At 34.5% G+C, this 15,291-nt stretch overlaps 1 protein-coding gene and 1 pseudogene across 1 annotated transcript; one reads left to right on the top strand and one right to left on the bottom strand.

Moving 5' to 3' along the window:
* Positions 1-2,658: 2,658 nt before the first annotated feature.
* The window catches only part of LOC116105887, a 76,210-nt pseudogene continuing 63,577 nt past the window's right edge, over positions 2,659-15,291 (bottom strand).
* On the top strand, positions 8,009-11,074 carry LOC116105883 (LEAF RUST 10 DISEASE-RESISTANCE LOCUS RECEPTOR-LIKE PROTEIN KINASE-like 2.1). Its single transcript, XM_031392273.1, has 3 exons — positions 8,009-8,820; positions 9,033-9,083; positions 9,847-11,074. The coding sequence occupies exons 1-3, from the start codon at positions 8,130-8,132 to the stop codon at positions 10,956-10,958; spliced, it is 1,854 nt and encodes a 617-aa protein (XP_031248133.1). The 5' UTR covers positions 8,009-8,129; the 3' UTR covers positions 10,959-11,074.

The following is a 15,291-nucleotide window of genomic DNA, read 5'->3' as shown; positions in this document are numbered from 1 at the left end:
AACGATGGACAATTGTGGTTGGGAAGGTTGGGGATTTTGAAGGGGAGATGCCTATGAGTGTAAGGGTGGTGTCGTTTTGGGTTGAGGCCATTGGAATCAACTGAAATCTGGTTGGAGACAATCACACAGCACATAAAAAACCCCCAACTGTGGCCGCCGTTAAAAGGACCAAAAAATGATTGGCGCCGGCAAAGATGAGGGAAAGCGAAAGATCGATGAAGAGGTGGAGGTGGAGAGAAATTTGAGATTTGGGGTTATTTTGTCTATGTAAAAACTATTTTAGTCTTCCACTGTTAAAATAAAGAAAACGAAATTAGTTTAACGATGGGAATCTGGAATAAATTGAATCGGGGTATCCGCTTGGGATTTCACCAAACCTAAGGTAAGAATATGTTGTTTACTCTAAATTAAATGTCATTGGATGCCAAAACAATTTAATTTGTAATTTCTCCAGTAATTGTAATAGTTGATATTGTTGGTTATATAGCTTAATATATTTCTCACGTGCACTATTTCTAGTGAACAGCTAAGTTTTAAAAGCTGGATTGATAATGAAGTAAGTATAATTTTACAGAATGATGAATTAATAGGTTATAAATTAATAATTTAATGATCATTTAACCAAGTCTTATGTATTACACGTTTAAATTTGATAAATTAATTCACTTAGTTATATTAAATCAAATTTTAATTTTTATAATAATTTGATCCATTAATCATATGCCATATATATGATTGTTCTCTAGTGCAGGGAGGACAAAGTCTTCTTGTGCATTGATGAGTGATGATCGAGCTTAATTTGAAGTGATCAAAAGCTAACTCATCTGGTGCTTTGATGAGCCCAAGAAAAAAGATTTGGCTCTTTATATATAATGATAAAATTTTGTATTAATTACGTTTTTGTGAATAAACATGCAGACCACCCTATAATTCTTAATATATATATATTATTTAGCGGATGCATAATTTTTACCCAGGACTGCCCAATTGTTTGTCAAACAATTAGTAAAAATTTTAAAATATTATCAAACCTTAAATAAATAAAATAATACAATATTAAAAACCTATATATATATATATATATAATAACATAATACTTTTCTATTTGAATAAATATATGAGAAGCAAAATTTTAAGTAAATGTGTGCGAGTAAACCTTGAGTAAAACCTTTTTTTGGGGGTTTTTTTTTTACTTTTGAATTCCAAAGATTATAATATAAATTTTTATGACTTGGATCAGACATAACCTAAACTAAAGTTAGCTAAAATTTAAATCAAATCAATGTTGCATTGACTTTTAATATAAATTAATAAAAAAAATGAAAAATTTTCTTGGTATAAACATAGATAGTAACTCAATTTTTTTTTAATAATTTTGAGTAGTTAAACAGTGATGTTTGAAATACAAGAAAGTGGTCAATAAAGGGTGAAGAATAACGTTTAACAAAATATAGTTAAAGTTTAATTTGGAAAAACAAGAACATTCTTAGACAAAAAACACAAAACAAACTCATAAGATTTGTTCATTTTTTCATCAAATTAGAATAAAAAACCTCTAAAAAAATAAGTATAATTCAATCTTAAAATAAACTAAATTAAAATGAATAATATAATTGTGGTATCCTCATGGCGCTCTTCTCAAGCTTAATGGATAATGAATGAGATAAAGATCAAGATACTCCAGTCCAAGATTCCTGTATCGAACAAAATGTTTAAATTATTTTCATAGAAGTAAATCTGAAGATATTCATTGATATTAAGAATCACATTACTTGAGAGTGTTCTGTAATGCCGGGAGGACATGCAAGGTCGCCGTGAGTGTTGTCGACCCAAAGCTTGGAAGTGATGAAAAGTTCATCGCGAGATTTGATGAGGCCAAGGCGCAAAGCTTCTGCTATTGCTTCGCCAAGAGGCTGCTCGCACTGGTAAATTGCAGCGGTATCAAAATGTCTGTAGCCAAGTTCAATTGCCTACAAGAGGGATGGTTTTGCCATTTGAGGGCAAGGCTGCCACTGGAACATTCGCCATTTTCTCAGTATATTTCCTTTAAGGATAACCAATGCAATTCTGTGGCTTTTAATTGTTTCTGTAAGATGTGATGTCTTTATAAGAAAAATCAAGAGTAGGGAGAAGGAAATGTCTAATGGTATAATCAGACCACTTAATTAATTTTTTCATATGTTATTTTGTATTAATGTTCATAATTTTTAATTGATTTTACATGCAATTGGGAGAATCACCGCAATTCCAAGTCATTGCTTTATGTTTATTAAATATTTATTGGGTTGACTTCATACATACATTCGTTAATTCAATTTATAACACATCAATTTGTATGAAAAAATTTGAATAGATAATTTTTACATGTAGTATTCATTCATTAAGATAGATAAGTGTAGAAGCTAAGTTTTATTTTAGTTTGATTTATCAAATTATTTTGTCTTTATTGGCATAATTTTCAGTTTTTCACTCATGGAATAAAAGTTTTTATTAAACGATGAATGTGGAAAATCGTTTTGTGGAAACAGTTGTACATAATTAATGACACAATAACACAAACCAAATGGTTATGAACCGTTTGATCTTATTATTCTAGTACAATCACAAACATTAATTAATGACACAATAACACAAACCAAATGATTATGAACCGTTTGATCTTATTATTCTAGTACAATCACAAACATTAATACTGCAATGAACTTTATATTTCTCCATCCCAGAACTCCTTGATGGATTTGTAAGGACCTTGCTCCGTTACTGTAAACTCAGCAGGATTTCCTCGCTCTATGGGATTTGTTCAATCTTGTCCAATTCTTCCTGACTTAACTTCCAATCAAATAAATCTAGATTCTCTTTCATTCTTTCTTGGTTGAATCTCTTAACAAGTACACTTACTCTTTGCTCGTAAACCCATCAGAGACAAATCTTCACATGCACCAAAATAACCCTCAGTTAATAAAAGTTGTTAGAACCTTTCTCGATATACATGATATTTGTGAACAAAGACTTGGGATTTGGAGTCCATAGATGTTGAATCTATTGCCAAATCACACCAAACTTTTGGAGCAGAAAAGTAAAATGAGACAATTAACGTTCCCAAATTGGGAACTAAGTCCAACATTCTGCAATATTTCAAAATTCTGCAACTATACTAGCAGGGCAGCTCACTCACACTCTTCTTTTGCAATATTTCTCACAGTTAGATTTTTCACTATTACAACACATATAAAATGAGCAATAGTAAACCTAATCACATTTGGGTTAAACTGTTCCAGGCCCAAATCTTTGCAAACCAAATTCAAACCTAATTACCGATTGGGTTTGTTGTGTAGGGGTGCTACCCCCTCACCCCCACCCACTCACCAGTTAGCGGGACCCCAGGTGTGCCGGTGTTCACCAATAATCCATTAACTCTGTGTAAAGCATGAACAACATCCAACAATCGACTCCGCATGATTAATTTTACAGCTTAGTGGACTGCTCTTTCTATAATGCTTTCATGTGTATGCATGGAGTCTTTTATATATGTGTGTGTACGTACGTATGTATGTATGGATATAAAAGATTGATAAGGTTTGACATAAAATGAGATCATCACAATCATCCATACAATTACCTAAAAAATCCTGAGCGACTGACTTCCCCTTAGCTCTTGCAATCTCTTGGAGCACTTCAGAATCCATGACTCGATTAGTTCCCAAAAGAGCTCAGTTGGCTTCTAATGGCGAGTAAGCTGTTATGTGGATACCCTTTTCCTCACAGAACTTCCTCAGCTTCTTCTGTTGCCAAACTGGGTTCAGCTCCACCTAACAAGGACATGAAACATATGATATACTCAATACTTATCGATATAAAAAACATACAAATATTAAATTTTGTTAAAGAATTAACAAACTTGATTGACAGCAAGAGGGATTCTTCGCAATGGCAAGTAATTCCTCAAGCTTCTTGCATGAAAAGTTACTGACTCCTATGGATTTGGTAAGACCAAGCTTTTGACATTCCTCCATGGCCCCCCAAACAGACTCAAAGTCCGTTTTCATAATATCCTCTTTCTTCAATAAAAGGCTTGAATCTGACTCCGGTCTCAAGCTTAACGGATAATGAATGAGATAGAGATCAAGATACTTCAAACTTTGCATGATGATAAAAATTCTCAGCAAAACTTTCGTGACAAAAACCCTCAAGAAAATCCCTGTGTTTTAGATGGGAAAGTTGTGCAAGAAAATATTATTATTATGAGTGAGGGGTCAGTTTCTGCTTCTGCAAGTAGTGGAAAAGGAGCGATAAGGTTGAGGAAGAGGCCGGCGAGGCTTGTTGTGCCTGAGAATTGTGCGAACTTGGTATTGAAGAGTGAAATAGAGAGGAATAATAAGTTGGAAAGGAAAGAGTTTGAGGTTGAAGGGAGAGATTTCATTTTGGCTAGTAAGAAAGGAAGAAGAGAGGTTATGGAAGATGGATATGGAGTCATGGTTGATATTCTTGGAGATCCTAAACAGGTAATTTAACTTACAATAATCTCTCTATAGTCTTTACAATAAGAATCTGACTACTTTGGATGCAACTACAACTAGGTATATCACGTTTCAAATTCTAATTTCTTGGTGTCCAAGAGTCTTATAAAGGGCAAAAATTGATGCATAATGTAAGTTTTGATGCATGAATATCATTTTAAATGTACCCAATACAGTAAAATTCTTATGCTTTCTACGATTTTGGTGCTAAAAATTTTCTTTAACCTAAGCATTAGATAATCTAACTTGATATTCAAATACTAGAAGTTTGGATTCTTACAATGCCCGGAAGTCGCCAGAATGACGTATGACTATTTGGATTTGGCCATTTTCGGCTAGATTCACCATAGATCTGGCCGGAAAAGGCTAGATCTACGACCATATCTTGGCTGTTGTTTGGCTGTTAATGACGGTCAAGATATGATCATCGTCAACGACCAGATCTGACCATTTTCGGCCAGATCCAGTCGCTTGTGTGCCATTCTGGGGACTTCTGGCCACTGTCTGGCGGTGGTGGCTGGCTACCAGCAATAGTTGGATGGGTTAAGTGTTTTTGTTAATTTGTAAACTTTTATTATGGGGGGTGTTTAGTAAAATTAACAAATATTGGGGGTTAAAAAACTAAATATTTTCAGAAAATATTTTTAAAAAACTTACCAAGCACATATCATAATCTTATTCTATTTGATTAAATCTTATCCAGAATAGAATACTATTCTAAAAACTTAAACAAAGAGAGCCCTCGATTTTCTTCGTTCTTAAAATGGTTAAAAATAAAAATTGTGAAAGGGATTGGCAAAGCTGGCTCCTCTCTTTGTGTTTTTACTTTTACTCTTGTTGGACATGCTCACATGGTTTAATTATCTTAGATTATGTAATAGGGCTAATTAATGCGAGCAATTAGTTGACTTGAGTCAAATTCGGGTTGCCTTTATCAAGTCTTCTCCTCTTTTATCAAATTTCCAATATAAATTAACCAATTAATGTTTAAAAATTGAAATAAGTAATAATTGATAGGCAAAAAGCAAAAGGATATCACTGATTTTGTTTTCTTTGTCTTTTTCCAAATATATCGTCCATATATTAAAAACAAACAATAAAGTAAGTAACAACTTAATTATTGATGATACTTACCCGACATATTGATATTTTGACATGTGATAACATTAATCCATATGTAAAGTAAATCATATCATGCATAAACATGAAGTGGGTGACCCCATATAAGTTACACCACATCTATCCAAAAAAAAGGGTGACCTATAGGTTTTCATATTTCATTACCTATTTAAAACTTTGACCTGTTTTGACCTGATCCATACCCACCAGGCCACCCGTTTGCTAGGTCTAATCTATGATACCACAAGGGTACCACGTCACCTGTACCATCAACCAATATATTGTTGCAACATATAATTTTAAATTAATAACTACTAATCACTTTAATGATAAAAATTTAAGAGAGAAAATGTTCATAGGCAGTGTAAATGCATTGGTATGTGATATGGGTGACGTGGTACCCTATAGTATTCTAGATTTTTTCATAAAAGATATATTGATTCCGGATTTTAGGGGAAGGAGAGAGTTTGTTTATTTTTTATTATAAACAACTCTAAATTATAGTGACAAATATTAGTAGCTATGCCACGTAATTCATGAAATTAAGCAGGTTTAAAATTATTAAAGGGAAGGTAGTGTTGGATTTAAACAGAATGTACTTACTAATCGGTGGTGAGATATTTTACGGGAAGATCCATCTATTCTTGAATGAGGCTTGGGCTTTAGAAAAGGAGCAAAGCTTTGGATCCATTCAAGGCCCAATCATCTTATCTAAGTAAATTTTTTTTTTTTTTTTCTAAATAAAAATATCAGCCTTTGATCTCTAGATCCAACGGTTGTATCAGATCAATAACGTTACTGACTTGGTAGTCTAAATCATTTTTTTTTTTTTTCAAATTTAACTTTGATTAGCCTCAGGATAACTCAAATTGAAGTTTCTCAAGTTTGTAGAACATTTACAAGGTTTCTGTGCTGTTATGAATAATATGCACATTATCTTATGGTTACGTTTATGATGCTTTCATACTTTAAGAAGATCATATAGCCAAGAATTTTCATTTCTTTTGTCCTTTGCATTATCGATTGAATGCTAACTTTGCTGATTGTTGAAGAACTAGGACTTAAAAGCATTAAAAGTGAAGAGTGAAACAATCTAGAGAACTAGTAATCGAAACCAAACAAATAAATAATTACACATAAATAATATAAACAGTAAAGAGAAAGCATAAGTGTGATTTATCTTGATTCACCTAAAAAGGTGTTACGTCTAGTAGAGTCAAGATTATCAAAATATCTCCTCTTCTCTCTTGTTACAATGAATATATTTGCCTATTATTTGCTATATTATTCATATAAGAGAATAATAAGTTTATATACTAGATTTAATAAAAAAAATATTACTAGGATTTCTATTCTTAAGCTCAAACCTAATTAAAAATTTTAATTATTTAAAAAATCTTATAATAACTTTTCATAGGATAGGCCCAAACACCCTACCATCCTATGATTCACATTTTACACTTTTCTTGCACGTAGTCATGGCCGACCAATTGGGTCAACCATTTCACTTTGTTTACAAATATTATAAACGTAAATTAAACACACACAATAATCCTTCGTCAGATTTTATTTATTTATTTTTGTTTACATTATAAGGTTCAGGCCAATCGATATAAACAAGTACATGATTAGTACTTCCTCAATTATGGTTAATTATTTTTATCAGAAATAAGGGCAAGAGTGAGCATGTGGGTTTGTGGTTGTCCAAAGGATTTATCAAATTGGTTAAGTCAGCTAAAATGGTATTCGAATAGCGAGTCAGTCAAACTATTTGCACATTCAAAGTCAATTAATGCATACCTTATTCTATTCTCTGACTCTGACTGACTTTTTGATCCCTAACTTCCCCCAATTTAACGTTTTGTGATCATTTCTACAAGAGCAGCCACGGTTCTAAGCAATAAAATTCCTATAATACCCAATTCTCTGGTACTGATCACAGTTTTCTTTCTGCTCAGAAAAAAATAAAATATATTTATATATATATATATAAATTTTGATTTAATTTTATTTATGTTAAAGTATAGGTTAATCAGTTATTATTTTAAGTTGGGTTTGATAAATTTTGATTAATTATTAAATTAATTTTAAATGATTTAAAGAATTGATAAAAATGATAAGAGATTTAAAAATTTAGTTAAATTTAATCAGTTGTTGTTTTGTTGCTAACCTTTGTCTAGACGTGTCAATAAGTCGAAGAATAGAACTTGACGAAGTTATCATCGTCAATCAGAGATTCAGATGTCATAGTTTTTAACAAGTCAATGAGTCGTGTCTTCTCTGTACTATTCACCGGGAGAGATGTTGGAAATATTGCACAGCAGGACTAATTCACACTGCTTTTAAGTCTGTTTCTGCGAGTCTATCCTACTCAATTTCCAAGGCAACTGACGCGTTTTAAAATACAAAATTATTGAACATATTGAGTCGAAGCCATTACAGTATTACAGAATACATCGGTTAGTTCTAAGATTTCTTAATAGTAATATTTAGATGGCTTTTTCAGCTTATTATGTGTTTTTTCTTCTTTCTCATCTTTTGCTGTATTCCTTGGCTCAAGAAGAAAAGAGGTTTAATCCAAGGTGTCCTCCTTTTGATTGTGGTTATCTTGGCAATATTGGCTTCCCCTTCTCCAATCGAACGCATCCGGAGTGTGGGTTGCTGGTTGTAGATAACTGCACTGAAAATGTTCACAAGATTCGGTTGGGGAAGGATGGCCAGTGGTTCAGTATCAGAGGCATCTCTCAGGATAATATGGTCCTGCTTTATGACCGTCCTCGTGAAGAACACGCGAAATATTGTAGCCCCAAAAGATCCTTAAAACATTTGAGTCTCCCCCTCTCTCCTTTTCTATCTCTTAACGTGCCCTACAATCAATCCCTGTACGATTGCCCCCGCAATTACAAAGCCCCCAACATTTCCAGTTTTGCCTGCACTAATCCCCGACACTCCTATATCTACTATAGTTACCCTGGTAAAACTTTGCCACCTCCCTCTAACTGCACAGTTATTAATTTCCAAGTGAATAGGACTCAAACAAGTGTTGAATATTCTGATTTGTTTATGGGTGAATTCATTCTGGAAGTGAATGTAGCAAATGAATGTGTTGATTGTTTTTTGGCTGGAGGGCAATGTCAAACTGATAATGAGGGACAGTTCGATTGTTCTGTAAAGGAAAGAACAGGCATGTAACGATTTCCATGTTTCACATTTTCGTTTTGTTGTAACAGTTTACTTGCCAAATTTCATAGATTTAAATACATGTCCTGCTTTTTGTGATTTACATGGGTTTTTGCTATATCTTATTGGAAATTTGGAGTGGAATAACATAAGAAAAGGATAAACATAAGCTCCAGATCACCAAGTCTGTTAATTTATTATCAGCTTTTGTTGCAGGCCAAGAAGGAGAAGATAAAAAATTGGGGCTGAAGCTAGGCTTAGGACTGGGTAATACATCTCTTTAGTCTTTGAGTGATGCTATGGGTACTAATGGATGAGTACAAATTTGTGTACTAACTAAAGCATAGTACCCGTACTATGCACATAGTACGGGTACTATGCTTTAGTTAGTACACAAATTAGTACCCATCCATTAGTACCCAAAGTATTATTCTTAGTCTTTAATCTAATTCTTGTTGATATTCTCTACTTATCGTTTCAAAATTATGATGATCTTCTTCTTCTCTACTCTCTACTCTATTCTTTATCTCTGCTTGATTTTAAAATATAATCTTAATGTTTATATAATTGTCTAAATATTGATAGAGGTGAAGAATAAAAGGTTCTCAATAACCTTGTCAAAGCTGAATCCTTGTGGTGAATTAATCTTTGGATAAAAAACTACAAATGCTTCAGTGTCTTTGATTCTCTGTTTCATTCCTCTGTTTTTCTGGAAAATTCAGATTACATGTTGCACTTCCATTCTTGTGTGCTTATGTATTATTTATGTTAGACAACAGCTGGAAATTGACCCAAAATGTTCATTTCTCGCCTCAACAAAATCAACATCGTCAGCAGTTGATATAGTTATTATATCAAGTCCTTTCTCCAAGAGCTTAACTTCATCTTGTTTGAGTCTTTAAAAAATATTTCTTAGTGGCATGGATGACCCATCTAACCATAAAAAGAAAAAAAAAAAAAAAAAAAAAAAAAAAATTCTGCCCTTTGCTATCCTTATGTTCTGATGATTCCTTTCTTCAATTAATTGCAGCCGTATCAGCCACTGCAACTGGTATATTTATAGTTTTGGTCTTTTGCTCCTGGAGAAAATCGTCACCACATAATGCCATGCTCTTTTGCAAGATGAAAACTAAGAATTACCAAAACATTGAGGCATTTTTAAGGAATCATGGATCCCATTCTCCTAAGAGATATAGTTATTCAGATATTAAGAAAATGACCAATTCGTTCAGACACAAAATTGGCCAAGGAGGATATGGAGGTGTTTACAAAGGTAGGCTACTTGATGGTCGCGATGTAGCGGTGAAGAATTTAATTGATTCCAAAGGTAATGGTGAAGAATTTATAAATGAGGTTGCTAGCATTAGTAAGACTTCCCATGTCAACATTGTCACTCTTTTAGGTTTTTGTTTTGAGGGTCGTACAAGAGCTCTCATCTACGAGTATATGTCCAATGGATCTCTTGAGAAGTTCATACACGAAAAAGATCAATCCCAAACAAATCATTCATTGAAGTGGGAAACATTTTACCAGATTGCAATAGGCATAGCTCGAGGATTAGAATACTTGCACCGTGGTTGTAGCACACGAATTTTGCATTTTGACATAAAGCCTCATAACATTCTCTTAGATGAAGATTTTTGTCCGAAGATCTCTGATTTTGGTCTTGCAAAAATTTGCCCCAAGAAAGAGAGTATTGTATCAATGACAGGTGCACGAGGGACAATTGGTTATATTGCTCCAGAAGTATTTTCTAGACACTTTGGAGTAGTCTCTCATAAGTCAGATGTTTACAGCTATGGAATGATGGTTATAGAAATGACAGGGGGAAGACAAAATAACAATGTTGGAGTTGATAATAGTAGTGAAATATATTTTCCGCAATGGATTTATGAACGTCTTGAAGTGGGTGAAGAACTTGGACTGCAAGGCATTTCAAATGAAGAAGATAAAGAATGTGTAAGGAAGATGATTATAGTGAGCCTGTGGTGCATACAGACTAATCCTTCAGACCGGCCAACAATGAGTAGAGTAGTGGAGATGTTGGAAGGGAGCATCAATTCCTTGCAAATTCCACCCAAGCCTTTCCTATCTTCATCAGGATCAGCCCCAAGAGATTCTTCAATTAGCCTACTAAGTTAAGTAGTTCCTAAAAATGATGTATTAATCAACTTGCATAACTTCATACTGAGAAGTGTGATTTCAGATGTATTGGTACATTTTCAAATTTATATATTATTAATAACTCTGCTTTTTAACTCTGTTCTGATAACTACTTTATTCATAGGCACTAAATGATCACTAGCTTGCTTTGCTCCTCCACCTACACCTCAACCCAAAACACTAAGAAAACTACATATTAGTTCATATATAAATCAGCTGTAGATTAGCAGAAAACTATGAGCATGATGTAACTTATTGAAAGGTGTATATTAATAGCATCTAGCAATTTAACAAATACTGTCAATGATCTGTAATATTTTATATTTATTTCTTTTATATTTATTGTAACACCTAGGAAAGCAGTGTAGCATATAAGAATCTAGCACATTTTCAGGGTAGCATAGAATGGTGTGAACAAAAAGACATTGATGCATCTCCATATATAAACAAAGTAAAGAATTGATGACTTTGCGTGCGGGAAATGCGGAAAGAATCATGTGTGCACATGCATCACACACCACCTAAATCGAAACTTGGCTCTAAGTAAGAGGATAGTATAAAAGAACAACTATTCTTGCGAAGGTGACGTGGTGGCCCGCTTTGGGTGCTAGTTGTGGTGGTTATGAAACAATCATGTACGTGAATTATATGGGTGCTTTTGGTTGGGAGTAATCCCACATTAACTCTAATTATATTATCATATTAATTTGGTTATTAAGTAATAAAAGATTTCATTTTGAGTACCATCTTTTCTTAGATATTCTAAAGTTATTTGATAACCTTAATTTTGTTATAATTTTACTCATAATTAATAAAATATTTAGACTTTATTACCTTTGTAGTTCGACTAAATGAAATCCCCAAATTGATTTTTCACCAAATCCAATAAATACCTAATCTAACCCATTAATAATATAATATAATATAATATAATAATATTATTAATAATATAATATTAAAAAAGAATAGCAAAGAAAAGCAATTTAGTAAAAAGTTTCTCCAAAATTTTTTTATTCTTTCCAACCAAACATAATAGTTATTTATATTCACCAATTTATTTCAATATAACCAAACATGTTTAATATAAAATTTTTAATAATCTTTAAGGTAACCTACCTTTTTATTAATACAATATTTTCAATAATACAACATTTTCGAACCAAACATTACTTCTATTCTATTCAAATGATGAAGAGCAGATAAAATCACGGGTGAGTACATAAATCTCTGATGTGATGTTATGAGTTTTTCAACACGTGAAGTTCGTGTTGGCTAGGATCTTGTTTTCTCTCTCTATTTGTACGAATTTACGAAATTAACCAAGTAGATTTTTATCCAAAATCTGCTGACGTCATTTGTTTAGCCCGATCTGATGTTGCACAAAAAGAGTCATTTTATTATGGAAATTAAGAAAAAAATCTGGCGAATTATTATGAGTAATTTTAGGATGGCTTGAATAATAATTTAGCTATAGTACATTATTTTGTAATATGAAATGAGTAAGGAGCAACGTGATAAACAAGTTGGCCCATGCAAATGACGTAACATACTGAACAAGTTGGTCTAGACATGTCAAATAAGTTGAAGAATCCTCTCCTCTATTTCCAGTCAACTGGCGTGTCTTGCTTTTGGAGGAGAAGCAACTCTGCTGCTATGGCTCGTTTGTCTTGTCTTGTGTTGTTTGTTGTCTTTCATCTCTTACTTCTTGGCTTGGCTCGAGAAGAAAAGAGAATCAATCCAAAATGTCCACCTTTCTCTTGTGGTTTACTTGGCGAGATCGGCTTCCCCTTCTCCAATCGAAAGTTCGGTTTGGTCTGCAATGACTCCAAAAACTCGTTTTTATACTATCTCCCAACTGCTGAATTGCCAAGTTCTATATCTCAATCATGTTCAAGTATTCCCTTCCATGTGATTAAGACGCAACACAGTGTTGAACTTTTCAATTTGTCAACTTATGAATTCGCCCTGGTGGTAAATGTGACAAAAGAATGTCGTAACTGTTATAAGGCCGGAAGGCGATGCCAAACTGATAGCGACGTGTTCAACAGGATTCTGTGGTGTGATTGTATTGCTTGCTGTTGCAGAAACATGTTTGTCTGTTCTGTATGAATTATTTGTTCAGCCTTGGAGTTCAACAACTCCGAGATACTACATCCTCTGTCTCTCATCAGATTTCCTTCTGCATACATTTTTTCTCTGCCCCGTTACCTACTTTAACTGCAAAGACTATTCAAAGAAACAAGTTTGTCCTCAGTTAATAGTCTTATCACAATAATAACTTGTGGTGTTTCAAGTTTCAACACCTTGAATTTAAATCCTCTGCTTTATGAGACATAGTTAGAGAAGATAACCTCTTCCAAATCAGATAAATATTCTTGAAATGTCAGTAGATTTCCTTGTGCTTACCTTTGCTGCCCTATTGCCTACTTCACCTGGAAAGAATTTTCTTTATCACAATGACAACCACCTCTTAAATTTAGAGATTACAATGGCCCAATTTGCACAACCCTTTCTTTGTAGAATTTGTTCCTTTCTTGCCTCGATTATCAGGAAGTAATTAACCCAAAACGCTACCTTATCTGTTTATATTTTCTCATAGATGACAAACCCGTTTTCTCTTTTCACCCCGTCTTCTGAACTTTTGTCACAGGCCCGCCAAGAGCGTCGCTGCTCCAAAGTTTGTGGACCATTTAGCGAAGTTTCTCTTTTGTTCTGTAATGAACAAGATGGGCAATCATTTTGTGGGTATTTGATACAACCACCTGCAGATTAAATCAAACAACACCCAGCCAGCAATAATTCTCACACAAATCAACCAACACACACATTCAATCACAACTCAAGACACAAATGCAATTCCTGCACTGCTTGTATTAAACAGAATAACTGGATGAAAATAGAACAGATGAAAAATGGAAAAATCATAAAACCCTGGCGTTTCGAGGAGCCAGGAACCTCCACTGTTTTATCAACGCAAAATCAAAAGTGTTTTCCTACTACATCTCTCCCTGAATATATACTAATTCCCTTTTTCCACAATTACCCTTACTCACACAATTTGTATTCTCCAAAACAGAATCCACGCTAATGACACCTGTACTTTGTGGTCCCTCTCCCTTAACAACCTTCCTAATGCTTTTTACGCCCTTTAAGGGTGTAGACTTTATGCACTGCCAGCTTATCAATAACCCCCCCTCCCCCCCCCCTGAAGATTCACCTTGTCCTTCAAGGTGAAATTGTGGGAACTGTAATCGAATCACTTCATATGGTTCCCAGGTGGCTTCAAAATCAGGTAAATGCTGCCATTTGATGAGAACCTCTTTAGACCACCTGACAGGGTACGCACCGCAAGAACAGCATCTGGTTGGACCATTAATTCCATGTCTTCAGAGAGTGAGTCAGGAAGGGGTTATAGGTACCGATTGATGTAAGCTCCTCTTGAGTTGAGAAATATGGAAAATAGGATGAATACGGGCTATGGAAGGCAGATCCAATTTATAAGCCACTGGTCCTATGCGTTCCAGAACAGGGTAAGGACCATAGAAACGAGGACTGAGTTTCTCATTCATTTTTCGGGCAAGGGACTTAAACTTGTAGGGCTGAAGCTTCAGGAAAACTAAGTCACCAGGCTGGAAACAATCATCTCGCCGATGAAGATCAGCATTGTGTTTCATGCGAGCTTGAGCCGCAACTAAATTGTCCTTAAGCTCCCTTAATATGGCATTACGTTCTGTCAATTGGACATTGATATCTTCCACGGCGGATGGACAGTCTGTGAATTTTAAAAGGGTAGGAGGATCTCGTCCATAGAGGGCCTTGAAAGGCGTCATTCGGATGGACCCGTGGTAGGTTGTATTGTACCAATATTCTGCCCAAGTAAGCCAATTAGGCCACTGACGGGGCTGAGAACTGCAGAAACAGCGAAGATACGTTTTGAGGCACCTATTGACCACCTCCGTTTGCCCATCGGTCTGCGGATGGTAAGTTGAACTAAATTTTAGAACAGTACCGGCAGCCTTGAACAACTCTTGCCAAAACTGACTCATAAAGAGTTTGTCTCTGTCAGAGACAATGTAATTGGGAAAACCGTGTAGATGGACCACTTCCTTAACGAATATGGTGGCGACATCCTTTGCATTGTATGGGTGACCGAGACTAAAAAAATGGCTGTACTTGGTTAGACGGTCAACGACAACAAAAATGGTATCAACTCCCTTCGAACATGGTAGTCCCCCGATAAAGTCCATAGAAATATCCTCAAAGACCTGTTCTAGAATGGGGAGAGGTTGGAGGAGTCCAGCAGGTTTTAACG

The sequence above is a fragment of the Pistacia vera genome, unplaced genomic scaffold (assembly GCF_008641045.1).
Source record: "Pistacia vera cultivar Batoury unplaced genomic scaffold, PisVer_v2 Contig507, whole genome shotgun sequence".
Classification (NCBI taxonomy): domain Eukaryota; kingdom Viridiplantae; phylum Streptophyta; class Magnoliopsida; order Sapindales; family Anacardiaceae; genus Pistacia; species Pistacia vera.
Note: the sequence above shows the minus strand (reverse complement) of the source record. Positions and strands in the feature narration are given on the sequence as shown.